A 20,943-nucleotide genomic window follows, 5' to 3' on the forward strand; every position below is an offset into this window, starting at 1 on the left:
CATTTTGGAATTCTTATGCATGGATAAATGGATTTGGTACCACCAAAAGCTATGGTGGAACGGTAACTACTCTTCCATTCTTGACCATATGTCTTGAATTCGAGTTATAAAAATAGATCACCTATGGAAAGGACCGTCTTACCCCCAAAGTAAAAATTTTTGGGGCAAATCCGAGAGTCCGAAACAGGTATCAAACATTGAGTAGGAAACCAAGAAAGAAGGATAAGTGGGTTTAGTTTATGCAATTTGCACACAAAATTATCAATAGTTTTGATACATCAAATCAAGTTTATTGGTATGCCCAAAGTCATTTTCCATGAACTTTTTTTTTTGGTATTGGTTTGGGAGAATATATATTAAAGAATTATCATATAAACAGAAAGAATATGGTAAAATCTACATAAATCATATCCTATATAATGTTTGATCTCCTGCAAAGATACCACAAGGGGATGTAGCTCAAATGGTAGAGCGCTCGCTTTGCATGCGAGAGGCACGGAAAACACGTCTCAAATTTCTAATCCTTCCTTGTCACTTTTGCCAGAAAACTTCACATTCATCTCAGAAAAGAATTAACTTTCAAAATTTTGGGAATACTTGTCTTGTATCTTTTTACAATCCTCATGAATAAAATTACAGAATTTCCTCACGCTTGGATACCAACATCAGCGAATGCTAGTGTCGATTAAATCCACCTGTATGTTTCTAGTTAAACTGTTCAGACTAATTCCTTCTGCTTTTCCCTCTTGAATTCACCATAATCCGAAAGCAAGCTACCATTTACTTTATTCTTCATGTTCTGCAATAGTCCTCTTAGTACCTGTTCAAAAAGGCATACGATTGTTAATTGTCAAAGAGCTTCTTTGTGCCGAATGGGAGTACAAAAACATTTGCGAAAAGGGAATGAATTTACATGTGTACTGATAGCTTAAAATTGCCTACTTTATTTTACAGGTAACTAGCTCTACTTATTATGGACAATTACCTCTAATTATCTTTTATGTGATCATATGTTTATGATCAGTGTGTAGAAGTTAAACTAGAGATCAGGTTTAGTATCTAACCGTGTCTGCAACATCTCTACGAACATCTTCCGGGACCAAAGCTAGCATGGGTGGAAGAACAAAGCTAATGCTCATCTGTAGTTGACCTTTCAGCCTGCTCCGTGGTCCATTCCTGTCGGGGTAAAGAGACCCTTTTACACCAAGAGAGAACTGAGACGGCTTCAGCGCATCATCCAACCCCTGAAGCTCCCATCTTATCTGCATAACCGTGGCTTCTGCTCCACATCATTCCATTACAAACAAAATGAATAAATGATTAAAAGAACGTGCTAAAGATTTGGTTTGGCACTTACTATGTCGAGTTCAAGAACCTTAGAAGCATCAGGGGGGATCCCAGGTGGGTACTCGACTCCTTCAGATTTACATCTCAATCTCATATCAATAACTGGCCACACGGTGATAAATAGGAACTCTATGGGTAGCATGTGAATTCTCCACTCTTCCTGCATGGAACTAGTAGTCAAGCATATAACAATGCATGCTGAAAAGCTGCAACAAATTAAACAGAGATCACCAGCCATTTATTCTTTTGATGTTTTGAAAATGGAATAGTGACTTTTGGGAATGGATTTCAAAACTAAGAAACCTACTCTCATTCATTTCCATTCTTTATGTTGTCAAAATTGAGTATGCATTCAGTTCAAACTTCGAATTGAGGCACTCATCTCATCAATAACTGTCTAACTAGATAGCTCTCTGGCTATAAATCAGCTAGATTCCGTGCATGAAGTAAACATTTTCGTAATCAGACTGTCAATTAGAATGGTTTAAGCATAGCATAAAATCGGAGAAGCTTTCACCTATCATGAATCAAAGCATTATAGTTTAGAAGACGACAAAAGCATGAGTGGAACATAAATTTAACCACCTCGTGCATTTTGTTAGTACTAACAATCACAAGATCCGAGAACATTCAAATCCATGCTTGTGCCCTAAAGGTAGCAAGGATTTCTAAGTGAATTTGTTCAAGGAAAAAGGAAATTGTTGAGCTGACACCTAGATAGAAAAGATAATACGAAAGCAGTAATGGTAGAGAGTAGTACTACCTACAATAGTAAAGTCAGAGAAATAAAGCATCTAACAAATTTGATTGCCTTAAAGATGCAAGGAAACAGGACAACCTCAATAGTTAGATTGGACAAGTCACTACGGAAGTCACACGAGACCTATTTTGTTACCCCAATAATTTTGTTTGTTGAACTACATTGTTAACTCGGTTTCCAACCAGATATTGTGTTCATTAACAATAAATTCAGGTTTATCACTTCAACTACTGAGGATATGAAGAATATATGAGATGGGTCTAAGGCCCATCATTCTAGTAACAGAGGACAAAAGCTATACAAGGTGACTTTCGTTGGATAACTGTCTTATGAAAAGAAATAACCGAGGCCTATCTTCATGTTTAAGGCCTGAAAGCTGAAGAGCAGAAATTCAGACAAGTGATGTCTTGGTGCGCAATTAACATTGCATAGCATACAAAGAAACAAAAATACAAAGGGGATTAGAAAGATGAATTGGGAATTCGCATTATGAAAATAGACCTTCAACCTAACTAAACTCCAAAAAATAACTCATGATGTGAGGATTGTCTGAGACCATACAAGGAACCAATACCTCAACCAATGTGGGATAATTAACACTCGCTCGCACACCTAGAACTGAACATCTGGTGCTTGGACAATATTGAAGGATTGCGTATAGGTGTTCGTAACACGCAGCGGAAGACAATAACAATCCTAGGCAGATCTTTTTATGTTTAAAATTTATTTACATGTCAATAGATCAGATCTAAGACGTACCTGGTGAAGAGAGTCTCGTTTCAAAATTTCTTCGATAGTGCGAAGACTCTATGCGTATCCACACCGAGACTGATCCTTGCTATCAACTCTTTGATCAATGAAACCCGCGAACAAATTGAACGAAGAATATTGTGTTGAAATTTTTCTCAAAAATCTCAACTCAAAGATAAAATAACAAGAAACACTTTTCTTGTAATTGTATTTTCTCTCTTGGCTTTGTATTGCATTCTCACTTTCACAAAGTGTTTTTCTTCTCAAGAAATTAATAATTGTGCAAATTTTTGTTCCATCACCCTTTATATAGCATCACCTATAAACCCTTTTCCTATTTGGTTGAGGTAATGATTTACTTAGGGTAAAAGTTTATTCCAAAATAAACTTCTCGAATTTTTCCGATTGGAAAAACGTATCCCATTCCTAATGAGATAACATCTGCCGCCATTAGCTAGGACGTTCCAATTCAATTCCAGTTGAATTGGATTATGAGAATTAGTTAGTATATTTTATATAATATCAATCCCATTCTTAATGGGTTTGAATTAGTCTCACGTCCTTTTTGGACTTTTGTTTCAGTCCAATTCTATATTGGATTTACCAAATAAGTTTTCATTAATATATTTTATGTATACTTTGTACAAATAAATATTAATTATATATATCACATATATATATTTCAACCAAGAGATATAAATTAATTTTCTATTCCAAATAGAAAACTTCAATTCGTTCACAATTTAATTATATCCTCTGTGCTAGCAAAGAATATAATAATATTTCATTTGGACTAACTAACTAAATTTATTTGACTAATTAAATTCTTTAATTTAGTTATCAAATAATAAGTTAATTTCCTTTAGCAAAGATCACAACACTCGTTAGTGTGCGACCCCATAGGTTCAATACTAAACCGGTAGTAAATTGACCACATCAATATACTAATCAAGGGTGGCGTCTAGCAATACTCCTTAACAACCGGATAACATGAAGTATACAATTTACTCTCAAGAACCAGTAGAAGAATAATGTAGTAATTCCTTCTGTCCTTATAGCTCTGGATCACCCTAGGATATGGTTCAACTGTCAAATCCTAATAGGCGACCAACTATGTGTCCATGTCAAATATATTCGACCATTGAATTACCTAAGAAACTCTTTTCTTCTTTCATTCAATTGCCCTGGCCAAGGTCTTAGTTTGGTCGTTTATAATTCATGACAACATGGAGCTTAAACTCATTACCAAGAGTTGACAGATTCCATCTTGATCAATCACTAATTCTACAAGTATTTAATCGTACCCAATATCCTTTCAACTATCGCCCTAGGGCCATAGGTGTCTAGTATCAAAGCACAATAAATAACTTGTCAATTACTATGACGATATCAGGTCAAAGGAAATTCTTACATCACATTCTTCAAGAGATTATCCTATTGACAGTTTATGGTAATTCTAACCATTAGGAATTATCCAATGAGTCAGTTCAATGATCATATCTCTATATGCATCATCTATCTATGTGATTTAGTTAATGAGATCAACTAATCTTTATCCCATAAAGACGATCACATAAATATTGATCTAACCGGATTACTAATGTCCAAATTAATAATCCTACGATCAAGAACAAATTTAGATTAAATTGTAAGAGACTTTGCTCTCATTATCATGATCTCTATCACGATGACAAGTCTCAAAATTTAATCAAGGACCTTATCAAATTAATCAAACAATTAATAATAACTATGATAAAAGAATGCCATATATTTTTATATCAAATAACATTCACAAAAATATGAGATTGGATCTAGGGCATATCTACTATATCCCTAACAATCTCCCACTTACACTAGAGCCGATCGCTCTTGTACTTCATTCCCAATTTTCACTTGTGCTTGTCAAACTCCTTTGCACCAAGAGCTTTAGTGAATGGGTATGGAGCATTTTCCTTTCTATCAACCTTTTAAATCTAGACGTCTCCACGTCCAATGATTTCTCTTATCAAGTGATCCCTTGGCAGAATGTGTTTGGATTTTTGGTGTGATTTTGGTTCTTTTGCTTGAGCAATGGTTCCAATGTTGTCACACAACAATGAAATTGTACCTTCTATTGAAGGAACCACACCAAGTTCAGTTAAGAACTTTTTCATCCTTACAGCTTTCTTAGCAGCTTCACTAGCTGCTATATATTCTGCTTCAGTCACTGAATCAGCTACTGTAGCTTGTTTGGAACTTTTCCAACTCACTGCACCACCATTTAAGGTGAATACATAACTAGAAATAGATTTGCTATCATCTCTATCTGAAGAGAAACTTGCATTAGTATAACCTTCAAGTTTCAACTCAGAATCCCCATAGATGAGGAATTGGTCTTTAGTCCTTCTTAAGTACTTAAGAATAGTCTTCACCACCTTCCAATGTTCCTCACCAGGATTTGTCTGATATCGGCTAGTCACTCCAAGTGCATAAGCCACATCAGGACGTGTACATGTCATGGTATACATGATAGCTCCCACTGCACTAGCGTATGGGATCCTACTCATGCGTTCTCTCTCTTCAGGTGTTTTAGGACAATCCTCCCTACTGAGAGAAATTCCAGTGCCTATCGGTAGATAGCCTCTTTTGGAATTATCCATGTTATACCTCTTTAAGATGGTATCAATGTACAAAGACTGGGAAAGTCCAAGCAGCTTCCTAGATCTATCTCTATAGATCTTTATTCCTAATATATAAGCTGTTTCTCCCAAGTCTTTCATGGAGAACTATTCAGATAGCCAAATCTTGGTACTTTGCAATGCTGGTATGTCATTCCCTATGAGCAATATATCATCAACATACAATACTAGGAATATAATTGTGCTCTCACTAACCTTTTTGTACACACAAGGTTCTTCTTCGCATCTAACAAAATTGAACTTTTCAATTGTCTTGTTAAAGCGAATATTCCAACTTCGAGAAGCTTGCTTTAGTCCATAAATGGATCTTTGTAGCTTATAAATTTTATTATGATCAGACGAAGATGTGAAACCTTCAGGTTGTGTCATGTACACATCCTCTTCTAGCTCACCATTAAGGAAAGCTGTTTTCACATCCATTTGCCATATTTCATAATCATAGTATGCTGCTATAGCAAGCAAAATCCGAATAGATTTGAGCATTGCCACGGGAGAGAAAGTCTCGTCATAGTCGACTCCTTCTTTCTGACGATATCCCTTGGCAACAAGACGGGCTTTGTAGGTCTCCACCTTTCTGTCTGCTCCAATCTTTTTCTTAAAAACTCATTTACAACCAATAGATTTAATATCCTTTGAAGGTTCAACTAAAGTCCATACTTTATTTTCCTTCATGGATTCCATTTCGGATTCCATGGCCTTTTGCCACTTCTCATAATCAGAACTTTGTATAGCCTCTTCATAGGTCTTAGGGTCATCATCATTATGATCAACCTCATTTGATACATCATCTTGTACCATTAAATTTAATCTAGTTGGTACATGACGTTCTCGTGTAGACCTTCTAAAGGTACTTGTACAATCTGTTCACCTTGTGCTGGATTTGGTTATTGTTCAATTTGGTTTGGAACTGGTTCATTAACCTGTTCTTGAACTTCATTTAGTTCTTGGACTTCAACCGTTGAAGATGGCAACTTCCTTGGCAACTTCAAAACATCCAATAAAGGTTCTTCAACTTGGGTCTCATGATCTTGATTTTGTGTTGATTCATTAGTTTTTTGAACTTCATCAAGTTTTATTTCTTCACTATAATTTCCTTCTAAAAGAAATTCCCTTTCTAAAAGGGCTGCTCCTCTAGCCACAAATACTTTATGGTCAGAAGGGTGATAGAAATAATATCCCATTGTTTCCTTGGGATACCCAATGAACCTACACTTATCAGATCTTGAGTGAAGTTTATCAGACTGTAGTCTCTTAACCTAAGTTGGGCAACCCCAAACTCTAATGTGTTTAAGGTTAGACTTACGTCCTTTCCATATCTCATATGGTATAGTAGAGACTGACTTAATGGGAACTTTATTAAGTAAGTATGTTGCTGCTTCCAAAGCATATCCCCATAAATTTATTGAAAAATCAGTGAACCCTATCATAGTTCTCACCATATCTAATAAGGTTCGATTTCACTTTTCAGACACACCATTGTGTTGTGGTGTTCCTGGAGGTGTCCACTGTGAGAGAATCCCATTCTCTTTGAGATATCTGGTAAAATCTTCACTAAGATATTCTTCACCTCTATCAGACCTTAGTACTTTGATACTTTTACCAGTCTGCTTCTCAACTTCACTACGGAACCTTTTGAACATTTCAAAAGATTCAAACTTGTGTTTCATAAGATACACAAATCCATATCTTGACATATCATCAATGAGGGTGATGAAGTAAGAATATCCACCTCTAGCTTGAATTTTCATGGGCGTACAAACATCTGTATGAATTAGTCCCAATATTTTAGAAGCTCTTTCTCCACTTCCAGTAAATGGAGATTTGGTCATTTTTTCTTTGAGACAAGATTCACAAGTTGGATATGATTCAAAATCATACTTTTCAAGGTACCTTTCCTTGTACAACTTGTTAATTTTTTTCTCTCCAATATGACCAAGCCTACAATGCCAAAGGTATGTATGATTTACATGATCATCTCTTTTCCTCTTAAGACTTGAAACATGCATAATCGAATTAGCATTTACATTAGGTAAGACATAAACATCATGTTGGAGATAACCATTCATATATAAATTATCACCATAATTAATAGAGCAAATACCATTGCCTATAATAATGCGAAAACCACATTTGTCTAACATAGAAGCTGAAATTATGTTCGAAACAAATTTAGGAACGTAATAACAATCATCCAACATAAGTACTTTGCCCGTAGGCATTATTAAAGAAATTGATCCTACAGCTACGGCCGCAACTTTTGCACCATTTCCAACTTATAGATTAACTTCTCCTTTCTTTAGCCTCCTACTTATCTTGAACCCTTGCAATATATTACAGATGTTATAACCACTTCCAGTATCTAATACCCACAGTGAAGAATTAGTAGTAGCTAAAGAAACCTTGAAAATATTTTTCATTAATGTCTCACCTTGTTTCTTGTCCTTTGGAGTTGCAAGATACTCCTTGCAGTTTCTCTTCCAATGCCCTTTCTTCTTACAGTGAAAACATTCAGCATCATATACTGACTGCAAGATCAAATCTTCAGAAAGCTCTTTACCAAGCTTGTACCCCAACTTCTCATGTTCTTCAGTAAGAACGGTCATATGATTGACAAGGGGTCCAACTGGAGAGTTTTCAATGTCCAACTGTGTATCAATCATCTTCTTAAGATATTCAATGATTGCAGTTGGATCCATATTCTGATGTTTCCTCTGGAGTTCAGAACTCATAGAAGCGAGAATGATGTGTTTAATAGCAAGACATTCTTCCAAGTATTTCTGATAAACCTTGGTGCCTTGAACATCATTCTCTGGTGGGATTATCTTTGCAGGCTTATCGATCACATCAATAAGCTTTTCATGCATGAGAACAATTCTCAAATTTCTATACCAGTCATCAAAGTTTAGTCCTACCAATTTGTTGGTCTCAAGTATTTCACACAGTGATATAACAGACATTCTGAGAAATCTAAAATATAGAAAAGAAAAGGCAATAATATAAGAACATATTTGCATATATCATAAAGACATGGACTTTTATCTAAATGATATTTCCACTAATTATTTTAAACTATTTACCCTCATTATAGTTTACGAAATCTTTATTTCTGTTAGTGTAGTAACGAAATCCTTTAACAATATGTATGAGCCTCTTGGAAGTCAAGTCGTTTCTCACATATATTTTAAAGGTAGGTACTCTTACCAATGGTATCCCCATACAATTTCCTTAAATAGCTCTAAGTCAAATAGTCCCCTGGTAGTCAGATCGATCCTATTGGCATAATTGAGTTCAACCATCATGATAGCAAAGAACTTATTAAATTTTATACTCCCCCGGGTAGTCCAGGCGTCTAGTGTAAAATTGAATAATTCTTTCAATCCATACATCTAATGCAATAAATAATTTTAACATATTCTCGAACTATAAGTCTCCTGGTAATCAGGCCGCTCCTTATAAACAAGAAATAAGTAAAATTAATTACCTTGATGGATAGCTCTATAATAAAATATCTTATATTTTATTATTTAAGAACTCAAATTTTAGTAAGAGGGAATTGTTACTAAAACAATTTTTAATAACATGAAGATCAAATCTTTTATAGCATGTGAATTTAGTTCAAGTTGTCTACATGCTTAGTCCTAAATTGATTTACATCACATGTAATAAATAATTCAAAATTATGTAATGAACAAGCACGTGACTTAAAACAAAATTCAACATCCTCTAACATATTTATCTTATATATCACATAAAAAGAATTCATGCTAGAATATTATTATTAATTAACATCTCATGAACTAATAACAATTGAAAATAACAATAGAATCATGTAACCTATTATAGATTCCCATTGTATCTAATACAAAATTTTAAATTCAAGTTATGAACTATCTCAATAGTTCAAACGATTTAACTATTGCACAAGACACATGTATTATGGTTTGAACTCTTCAAATATAATATAAAAATATTTCGTAAATAAATTTTAGACACAATAAACCACTGCTCTGATACCACTGAAGGATTGCGTATAGGTGTTCGTAACACGCAGCGGAAGACAATAACAATCCTAGGCAGATCTTTTTATGTTTAAAATTTATTTACATGTCAATAGATCAGATCTAAGACGTACCTGGTGAAGAGAGTCTCGTTTCAAAATTTCTTCGATAGTGCGAAGACTCTATGCGTATCCACACCGAGACTGATCCTTGCTATCAACTCTTTGATCAATGAAACCCGCGAACAAATTGAACAAAATATTGTGTTGAAATTTTTCTCAAAAATCTCAACTCAAAGTAGAAGAACAAGAAACACTTTTCTTGCAATTGTATTTTCTCTCTTGGCTTTGTATTGCATTCTCACTTTCACAAAGTGTTTTTCTTCTCAAGAAATTAATAATTGTGCAAATTTTTGTTCCATCACCCTTTATATAGCATCACCTATAAACCCTTTTCCTATTTGGTTGAAGTAATGATTTACTTAGGGTAAAAGTTTATTCCAAAATAAACTTCTCTAATTTTTCCGATTGGAAAAACGTATCCCATTCCTAATGAGATAACATCTGCCGCCATTAGCTAGGACGTTCCAATTCAATTCCAGTTGAATTGGATTATGAGAATTAGTTAGTATATTTTATATAATATCAATCCCATTCTTAATGGGTTTGAATTAGTCTCACGTCCTTTTTGGACTTTTGTTTCAGTCCAATTCTATATTGGATTTACCAAATAAGTTTTCATTAATATATTTTATGTATACTTTGTACAAATAAATATTAATTATATATATCACATATATATATTTCAACCAAGAGATATAAATTAATTTTCTATTCCAAATAGAAAACTTCAATTCGTTCACAATATTAATTATATCCTCTGTGCTAGCAAAGAATATAATAATATTTCATTTGGACTAACTAACTAAATTTATTTGACTAATTAAATTCTTTAATTTAGTTATCAAATAATAAGTTAATTTCCTTTAGCAAAGATCACAACACTCGTTAGTGTGCGACCCCATAGGTTCAATACTAAACCGGTAGTAAATTGACCACATCAATATACTAATCAAGGGTGGTGTCTAGCAACACTCCTTAACGACCGGATAACATGAAGTATACAATTTACTCTCAAGAACCAGTAGAAGAATAATGTAGTAATTCCTTCTGTCCTTATAGCTCTGGATCACCCTAGGATATAGTTCAACTGTCAAATCCTAATAGGCGACCAACTATGTGTCCATGTCAAATATATTCGACCATTGAATTACCTAAGAAACTCTTTTCTTCTTTCATTCAATTGCCCTGGCCAAGGTCTTAGTTTGATCGTTTATAATTCATGACAACATGGAGCTTAAACTCATTACCAAGAGTTGATAGATTCCATCTTGATCAATCACTAATTCTACAAGTATTTAATCGTACCCAATATCCTTTCAACTATCGCCCTAGGGTCATAGTTGTCTAGTATCAAAGCACAATAAATAACTTGTCAATTACTGTGACGATATCAGGTCAAAGGAAATTCTTACATCACATTCTTCAAGAGAATATCCTATTGACAGTTTATGGTAATTCTAACCATTAGGAATTATCCAATGAGTCAGTTCAATGATCATATCTTTATATGCATCATCTATCTATGTGATTTAGTAAATGAGATCAACTAATCTTTATCCCATAAAGATGATCACATAAATATTGATCTAACCGGATTACTAATGTCCAAATTAATAATCCTACGATCAAGAACAAATTTAGATTAAATTGTAAGAGACTTTGCTCTCATTATCATGATCTCTATCACGATGACAAGTCTCAAAATTTAATCAAGGACCTTATCAAATTAATCAAACAATTAATAATAACTATGATAAAAGAATGCCATATATTTTTATATCGAATAACATTCACAAAAATATGAGATTGGATCTAGGGCATATCTACTATATCCCTAACAAATATAACATGCATTCTGTCAACCAAGAATATGGATGGGTCTGGCTCTATACCATGTTAAGAAAATGAACCATGAGCTCAACTTAACTCCAAAAATTGGCTCCTAAGGTGAGGATTGCACAAAACCATATAAAGAGACAACAGTCAACTCCCTCAACTAATGTGGAACACTTAACAGCTAGGGATTCAGCGATGAATACCTCATTGAGTTGTTGGCTCCTTCTTTTATCAGGAAAAATAGCCTTGAACACTCGAGGTTTATTCTCCAGATATCGATCAAAGGTAGCCTGCCAATTCAATTATTCAACTTCCACTATAAAAATTCTGAATAACTGTTATGCAGGATTTTATGACTATACATGAAATAGATTTGTAAAAAGGAAAGATTGCACAAGGTTGACATACAGGTAAAAATTATCTAACTATAAGTACAAATTAAAAGATTCATAAAGCTGACTCACTTTATAGTTTATTTTTTCCTAAGGTATATAGTTAATTGATTGTTAAAGATATATATGAGGATAGATGTACAGAATTGCATATGGAAGAGAAATTGAAAATGTAGTAGAAGGAAAGAGTACCCCAGGGATTTCATAGAGAGGAATATCAGTGCTAATTCTAGAAGAGTAAGTTGAAGCATTTATCATCTGGGATTTTCCAGTTAATGGCTGTAACTTCCATTTCTTGCTCTTTTGCTTTGCCTGCGAGAACAAGAATCCTCCTTTGGGCACGAAAAAACTATTGTGGCAGTAGGAACATGATGTGTGAGCAGCTGTAATCTTTCCCATTCTTTAATTTTTGTTATTTTCTCTTTGATTAGTTAATTGATTGCTCTAATTTTTCATGGTTTTGACAAGGACTCCATTGAAATTGTGGAAAGAAATGGACTGTTGGAAAAGGAAAGAGAAACAAGATAGGGACAGAGAACCATATCTACATGCGGCATTTTTGGTCTGATTTGGCAACCTGACAGTGGTGCGAGAGATGAGTATGGGTCCACAACTTCATTTCATCAAAACGCTTTCTTATTTGTCAATCTTACTGCTGTTTCCGTTTTAATTTATATGATAAGTATATATATCTTTTTTTTATTAATTCATTCCCAAAAAAATAGTAATATATTTTTATAACTTTAAATTTTCTATTTTACCCCTTAACGAGAAGCTTTTATGTCCATACAAATCAGTGGCTAAGCTTGTCTCCACAAAGTTTTTTACTCATTAAGCTTTTAGGACCTGACATTTCAAGTTTTTTTTTCCTTTCTTTTCTTAAACTTCATATCAAGTCAAGTTATCTCATATAAATTGAAACGGAAGGAGAGTATTAATGTATCTTCTCTCGTTTCTATTTGTATAGCATATTTTGACTGCACACGAAATTAAAGAAAGATCTTTACAATTTGTGATCTTAAATATATTTTAATATTTGTGTTGTTATAAGACTTTTAAAACTTGTGCACTTCAAGATGTCATAATATTTATGTGCGGCTATAAAACATTATCATTAAGGACAGAATAAAAAATTTAAGCTAAATTGCTCTAAATTAGAAATATATCTTTCTTTTTAACAGAAAAGGAGAAATAGATTTTCTCAGACATATTTTTACCCACCATAGATGAGACAAACTTTTAACGAATGGCTAAGTCAGCCCTTCTCATAAAGTACAAGAACAAATTTGGATCTTTTCCCCGGTTATTTAATTTGTAACTCTTTAAGAGATTATTTGATTTGACATAAATACAACTTGGGATATCCAAAACTGCAACAATTATAGGGGTATTAAGTTGCTAAGCCATAAGATGAAAGTTTTGGAGAGGGTGATAGAAGGGAGAATAAGGATGAGTGTGTCCATTTTCTAGAACTAGTTCAGTTTCATGCCGGGACAGTCGACTACAGAAGCCATTTACTTTATAAGAAAATTGGTGAAGCAGTACAGGGCGATGAAAAAGGACTTGCATCTGATGTTCATTGACCTAGAGAGAACCTACGATAAAGTCCTCGTACTTTGGAGGTGTAAAGGAGTGCCTGTAGCCTATATTAGAGCGGTCAACGAGATGTATGAAAGAGCTAAGATACGGGTAAGGACGGCAGGAGAAAACTCAGAGTGCTTTCCAGTTGAGATGGAATTGCATAAGGGATCCACACTTAGCCCGCTTTTATTTTTCTTAGCCATGGATGCATTGATATGACACATTCAAGAGGAGGTGCCCTGGTGTATGTTATTTGTAGATCACATAGTTCCGAATGATAAAACACGAGGTGGTGTTAACTAGAGGTGGGGAGGTCTGGAGACAAACTCTTGAGTCTAAATGTTTCAAGTTAAGCATGACCAAGACAGAATACTTGGAATACGAGTTCATCGACGTTACCTAGGAAGCGGACGTGAATGTGAGACTTAGTGCTCAAGTCATTCCCAGGAAAGAGAGTTTCAAGTATTTGGGGTCTGTAATTCAGAGTGATGAGGAGATTGATGAGGATGTCATACATCGTATCTGAGCGGGGTGGATGAAGTGGAGGCTCGCTCCCGGTGTCTTGTGCGATAAGAATGTGTCATTGAGATTTAAAGGTAAGTTCTACAAAGTAGTGGTTAGACCGATTATGTTATATGGGATAGTGTGTTGGCCAGTCAAGAACTCTCATGTCAAGAAGATGAAAGTTGCTGAAATAAAGATATTGAGATTGATGTGTAGGCATACTAGGTTAGATAAAACTAGGAAGGAAGTTATTAGGGACAAGGTGAGAGTGGCTCCTATGGAGGATAAGATGCGAGAGGCGAGGCTTCGATGGTTCAGACCTGTTAAAAGGAGAAGCACAGATACCCCAGTCAGGAGGTGTGAGAGGTTATCCTTGGGGGATCAGAAAAAGGGTATAGGTAAGCCAATAAAATCTTATGGAGAGGTGATCAGGCGGGACATGGCGCAGCTTGAGCTAACCAAGGACATGCCTCTTGATAAGAGGGGGTGAAGGTTAGTAGGTAATCGAGTGTTTCCCTTTTGTCTTCCTTAGTTCAGTAGGTAATTGAGAATTAGGGTAGAATGTTAGTAGGTAATCGAGTGTTTCCCTTTGTATTCCTTAGTTTAGTAGTATTAGTGGTAGTATAGTATTATTTTATCCTTAGATAACTATTACTTCATATCTTGTATTGTATTACTTGTTATAAGTGCTTCTTTCATCTTTTGTTTTTCTATCTTAGTCTCAATTTTTTAAATATCTTGTATTGTTATTACTTGCTATTAGTGCTTCTTTCATCTTTTCTTTAGCTGAGGGTCTATTGAAAACAACCTCTCTACTCGTCCAGGGCAGAAATAAGGCTACGTACATCCTATCCTCCTCAATCCTCACTTATGAGAATATACTAGGTCGTTATTGTTGTTGTTTGTGGGGAGTAAGTATGTACCCTTCAACCATAATAATATGACTAGGGTGTTTGTGTTTGATTTGGTAGGTTTTGCTATACTAAAAATTATATTAATTTATAGGAGTACACAACAAGTTTTGGGGTTTTCCCTTTCCAAAATTAGACACATGAATCAATTGAGAAATTAAGAGTAATTCGTTTATGTTAACAAATTAGTACTAAAATAGTAGCAAATAGATAAAAGTTTTTAGTATCTCATCAAATGTACAAGTATTTTCAAGTGTGTATAATGTGATACTCAAATCTTCTATTTACAAAATGATATTAAGATAATACAAGGGATGTCAGAAATACGATATTAACTATTAAGATCATGAGGGAAGATCATGGAGGAGGTTATGGAGGTGTGAGAGTTACAACCATATATAATGATGAAGAATAATGGTGAGGTTATTTACATAATGAAGAAGAGTAGTCAGAGTTATATTTGTGTAGTGGACATCCATATAAATAATATATTTCATTACATCTTCCCTGGATGTCCAAAAAAAAAATGTGCCTCGTTAAAATATTATCTGTGGAAAAAAGAATCTTAGTGAAGAAAAAAATAGCACGCATTTTGTAATACGCATTACTTGCTGCCTCATTAAAAACCTTGCTAGTAAAACCAAGTGGGATAAAACCTTAGCTAAGAAAAAAAGAGTATAGCGCGTATTTATCCTCCCCCCCCCCAATAAAAATATTGTTTTATTTATCGAAGACAATGTGTTCCAGTTTTGTATCTCAACTCCTCAAACGTTGAGGTTGGTAAGTTTAACATATCCACCAAAATATCAGGCAAACGTCCATCATTCTATTGAATTGTGTCTCGTAAAGAACTTTGCTGAAATGTGCTTTGTTCTGTCTTTCTTCAATATATACTTCTTTCAATTGAGATAAGCAAGAAACATTGTCTTTCAATTAAGACAAGCAAGTACCATTTTCTTTTTAAAGAAAAGTCACACATCTCCTTCATATGCAAATAGATTATTTGAAGAACACACTTCAGAAAATGTCTGCATTTGCATAACCAACAAAATTTAACAATATTTATTAGGATAAACAAATCTTTATCAATGATTTCCTTTTGCAATATAATATTGATCACATTCCAGTATCTTCAAATAGGAGTAAATTCAAATTTTGCTAGAATATTGTTATACTCGTAGTTCTAGCAAGAAATATAAGTGCACCAACTGCAATAAGACATTAGACAAATCATATATTGGAGAAGCTTAATTTAACAAAATTTTCAGGAACCTTTATGTGCTTCGGAACAATTAAAATCCTTCAGGGACTTTTATTATAATCATATCAAGTATTTCATGTACTACCAAACTAAAACTCAAAAGTGATTTCATATGCCATAGGAGAATATGTCTCCATATAGTCAATGCCAAGATATTTACAAGGAGATAAACTTTATATTATTTTATTTATTAATTTTATAATATTTGTGCATATGATTTTTCCTTAATGTTAATTTTCAAAATATATAGATAGTATTATTAAATTTGCAGTAACAGTATTTTGAATAAATCTCAAGTTAATGTTCTTAACCATGCCTAATGAAATATTTTTAATGAAAATTATAAAATCAAAGTTCACAGATTTATCAGCCAAGCATATTTGTTAATCTAATGAACAAAATACCCATATTCAGAACACTGGCACATCAAATTAATACTTTTAAATAAATAATAGTATTAATAGATAAATCTTTAAAACCTAATATTAAGCACAAAATATCTTTGATTTTTTTAAGTTTTACTGACTATACAAAACTCATTTATTAAAACTTTATTTATGATATTTCACATAAATATTAAAAAATGAATATGTTTTGTCATATTTATATTTTAAAATATGTTCATGTTTGAATATGATTAAACAAATTGAGTGTCATGAAAAAATTAAATGTACGGATATATTATAAAAATAATAAATAAAGTATTATAAATCTATTTCAATTATAAGTAACATACCTATGTGAAATATATTATATATAAGGTATTACATAAACAAGAGGATTTATAATGTTAAGGGCATAGTTTTCAAGTAAAAGTATTATAAAATTTGGTGAAGATGACTATTGTGGTAAATATAGCAAAGTAAAATATTTTTTGTGTAACAAAAGAAAAAAAAGTGATTTTTGGATAATGGATACAAAGTTAAATAACTTTTACGTAACAAAATAAATAATATTTGGATAATGAATATAAAGCTTAATGAGCGCCATAAGATTTACTCCCTTGTGGGATTGTATAATAACTCAAATAATGATTGCCGTTTATTATGAAACCATCTATCACTAAAATTTATTTGAGTGATTTCAGAAGGCACACGTGTACTGGATAACAACTTCCTCTAAACAAATACTCCTACCTTGTTTCCGAGTCCAACGACTTCTAACTGTCTTTCCCTCCTTTTATGTTTCAACTAACTGCTCCTTTTTCTTCTTCGTGTGAACAATTCCATCTTCTCGGATCTCTAATCAACAATAAATTAATCTACGGAAGAATCTAGAAATTAATTACCACAAACAATGTCTTACTACCCGAAAGGCCACCGCGACAGTGACGATGTCCCTGAGTTTGACGAGTATGATCACACTCCCTATGGTGGTGGGTACGATATTTCATTGACATACGGCCGACCGATTCCGCCTTCAGAGGAAACTTGCTATCCTCCGACGTCGTCCGCCTCCGACGATTTTGACTATGATCGCCCCCATTACTCTTCCTCTGCAGAGCCATCTGCCTATGCTGATGAAGCTCTGGATAATGAGTACCAGAGCTATTCCAAGCCCAAGACCAAGCCTCGCCCATCTAAGGACGGGGATGACGAAAATGAGAAGCCTCGGCGCAACCCCGGAATGAATCGTCCTAGCGATGGTGGGAGTGGAATTGAATCTGATGAAACCGGGTATGGAAGCCGGACTGAGTACGAGAAACCCAAAAAGGGATATGGACGTAAGAGCGACGAGGATGAGGAGCCCAAATCCGAATATGGATCAGGATATGGACGGAAGAGTGAGCCAGATTCAGAATATGGATCAGGTTATGGGCGGAAGAGTGAATACGAGAAGCCAAGTTCCGATTACGGATCTGCTGGGTATGGGAGGAAGAGTAAATATGATGAAGAACCTACATCCGAGTATGGATCAAGTTATGGAAGGAAAAGTGAGAATGAGGAGAAAAGTTCGGAATACGGGTCTGGTTATGGACGAAAAACTGACTCTGATGAGTATGGATCAAGGCACGGTAAGAAAAGTGAATATGGGTCTGGTTACGGAGGAAAGACCGATTCTGATGAATATGGATCAGGGTATACAAGGAAAAGTGAGTATGAAGAGAAAAGTTCAGAATATGGCTCCGGTTATGGACGAAAAACTGATTCTGATGAGTATGGGTCAGGATATCGAAAAACAAGTGATTACGAGGCGAAAAGCTCGGAATATGGATCTGGTTATGGACAAAAGACGGACTCTGATGAGTACGGGTCTAGTGGATACGGGAGTAAACCCGCATCAGGGTATGGAAGGAAAAGTGAATACGAGGAGAAGAATTCGGAATACGGGTCTGGTTACAGACGAAAGACCGATTTGGATGAAAATGAATCTGGTGGATATGGGAGTAAAACCGCATCCGGGTATGGATCAGGGTACAGAAGAAAAAGTGATGATGATGAGGAGAAAAACTCAGAATATGGGTCGGCATATGGGCGAAAGACCGACTCTGATGAATATGGATCTAGTGGATACGGGAAGAAGAAAAACTACGGGGAGGAAGAGGACAGTGGGTATGGTTATGGAGGAAAATCAACTAGTTATGGCCGTTCAAGCTACGAGACAACAGAGAGCGAAGGGTACGGGAGGTCAACAATTGAGAGGCCTAGTTATGGAAGGTCCGAGGAAGAGGACTACAAGAAGCCTAGTTATGGGAGGCGTGACGATGATGATGAAGGCTATGGTCGCAAGAAATATGTAAATACTTTGATTACTCTTCTTTAATTTTGAAATAGCATAACACCAATGGAATGCACCTCAGTTTTATGCTTTTTATGTGTCTTATCTTTGTTCAGCAGCATAAAACCTTGAGTTTTGTTCTGCTTCCATTGATTTGATCTTATAAATTGGCAGGGTGATGATGATGATGCCTCCGGGGATGACGAAGAGAAGAAACATCGCAATAAGCAGCGCCACCATCGCAAACACTCCGATGATTGAGTAGAGTGCTTCTGTCACCTGCTCCATATTCATCCTTTGTTAGAAATTATAGTAGTAGTAAATAAAAGTTGGCATCTATTCATAGTGTTTCGTTCTATTGCAAACACTGACCATTAAGTAGAGTGCTTTTGTCATGTGCTCAAGATTCATGCCATTTTACTAGTTAATGAGTAGTAAATAAAATTTATCTATGTATTCAGTGTTTTGTATGTTGGGAGAAGGAAATGTTGGCAGTTATCTGTATTAGGTATTATGTAAAGTCATTTTGTTTGGAATAATTGTTTACCCCTAAAACGGTATAGTTAAATTTATAGTGTGGTTTATAGATAAACGAATCGATTTGATCCAAAAACAATAAGTAAATAAAAAAGAGATAAAATTATCAAATGAAATTAAAGAAGATAAAAAGCCTGACTAAGAACTTTAGCCTTTCCGGTGACGAGCGTCTATTCAGTATTCAAGTATTGAAATTGAGCGTAATAGAGTATAGCTTTTTGTGTACAGAGTATTTCGTGTCCTACAATAGATATTAATCTTCCTATTTATAGCCTTACTTAAGAAGACAAGATCCTAGAATCAAACTCCTCTTGAATAAGAATAAAATCGCCATTGATGGGTGCATAACGGCTTGCTTTGAATGTTGATACTCTCTGTAACGACTATTCATTAAATGCTATCTTCTGATATCAAACCTTCGAATCTTAATTGTCAGCTTATATCTCCTTCAGAATCTTTCCTGCACCGGTCACACACCCGCACCCAGTGTCAGCTATGTGCTGGTTCACTTTCCACCTGCTTTCGGTTCTACGTATCACCTCACCATTCGACCAATTGTCATCAATCAATTTTATCCCATACAGATAGTCCCCATACTTTCCAGTGATGCAGCTCAGCGTTACCGGAAAGTAGATAAGAATTCTTTTCTTGTCGGAAAAGTTCCTGAACGGTCTTTGACACTTGAAAGGGCACACGTCTTCTCGCATTTAATAACCCGAATACGTATTGCTCCATGATTCAACAAGTATTTTCACCAATTTTCAAGGTAATTATGACTACACTTTTTTCGACTATAACTTCTCCGCCACTTATCAGTTTTACTTCTTTACTTTCATTATTTCCATAACTCCTTCTTCTTCTTCTTCTTCTTCTTCGAATTTCCTAATAACTTTTCTGCAACACTCAACCTTTTCAGTAAAAAACTTCTTCACATATTTCTTATCATCATATCTTCTCGTACCGCTGTCTCCGGAAATTCTGGTTTTCTCTTTGGTGGAGGTCTAAAGAAAAATAAAAACAAAAAGGTTGATGTTGAATCTAAACCTCCAACTGTAAACACCATCATACCACTCCATCTTAGCACCACATCCAATCTCCAAGAGCAAAAAGCACATATAAATTCCCAGGTTTTGGCTAGTTCGTAGGTACCCCTCCTACATTCATCCTCCTACCATCCTCGTTGTGAAGGAGGACTTCATTTATAGCAATCTTGAAATCTTCGCCCAAGATGGGGCAGAACGAGTTACATATTCCAAGGCGGGGTTCATATATGTCTATACATAACCCTTCACTTGGGTGAACGAATTGATCAAATAATTTTGGAATTCTGCCATCGGTACCAAGTTTTCTTGGCACATGTAGGCTCATCCATATGGCGTACGATGGACTGCCTCCGTCAATTGTTTGTCGAGACTGGGGAAACTCTTACTCTTGCACATATAATGAATCTTTACTCATCCAAATTTTCCTTGAGGGGGGGGGGGGTTGTTAAACCTCAGCAAGCATGGTCACCACGCTCTTCTCACCAATGTAGATGATGATAACGGT

General features: G+C 34.9%; 2 protein-coding genes across 5 annotated transcripts; one reads left to right on the top strand and one right to left on the bottom strand.

Annotated features, from left to right (window-relative positions):
- Positions 1-534: 534 nt before the first annotated feature.
- LOC107803533 (uncharacterized) lies at positions 535-12,407 on the bottom strand. Of its 4 annotated transcripts, none has more exons than XM_075249611.1 (5): positions 12,076-12,407; positions 11,695-11,781; positions 1,358-1,507; positions 1,065-1,262; positions 535-820 (listed from the first exon to the last, which is right to left on the bottom strand). In XM_075249611.1, exons 1-5 carry the CDS (start codon positions 12,280-12,282, stop codon positions 719-721), a joined length of 744 nt encoding a protein of 247 aa, XP_075105712.1. In that variant the 5' UTR covers positions 12,283-12,407; the 3' UTR covers positions 535-718. The 4 variants fall into 4 exon arrangements, 2 of the variants coding, with proteins under 2 accessions (XP_075105712.1, XP_075105713.1); XM_075249612.1 differs by having other exon boundaries at positions 1,358-1,553; positions 12,076-12,096; XR_012707639.1 differs by lacking the exon at positions 535-820 and adding an exon at positions 7,964-9,755 and having other exon boundaries at positions 1,140-1,279; positions 12,076-12,126.
- A 4,891-nt stretch (positions 12,408-17,298) lies between these two features.
- On the top strand, positions 17,299-19,362 carry LOC107803532 (uncharacterized). The gene is made up of 2 exons (XM_016627275.2): positions 17,299-18,876; positions 19,033-19,362. Exons 1-2 carry the CDS (start codon positions 17,437-17,439, stop codon positions 19,117-19,119), a joined length of 1,527 nt encoding a protein of 508 aa, XP_016482761.1. The 5' UTR covers positions 17,299-17,436; the 3' UTR covers positions 19,120-19,362.
- The last annotated feature ends 1,581 nt before the right edge of the window (positions 19,363-20,943 follow it).

Source organism: Nicotiana tabacum, chromosome 3 (assembly GCF_000715075.1).
Source record: "Nicotiana tabacum cultivar K326 chromosome 3, ASM71507v2, whole genome shotgun sequence".
In the NCBI taxonomy this organism is placed as follows: Eukaryota; Viridiplantae; Streptophyta; class Magnoliopsida; order Solanales; family Solanaceae; genus Nicotiana; species Nicotiana tabacum.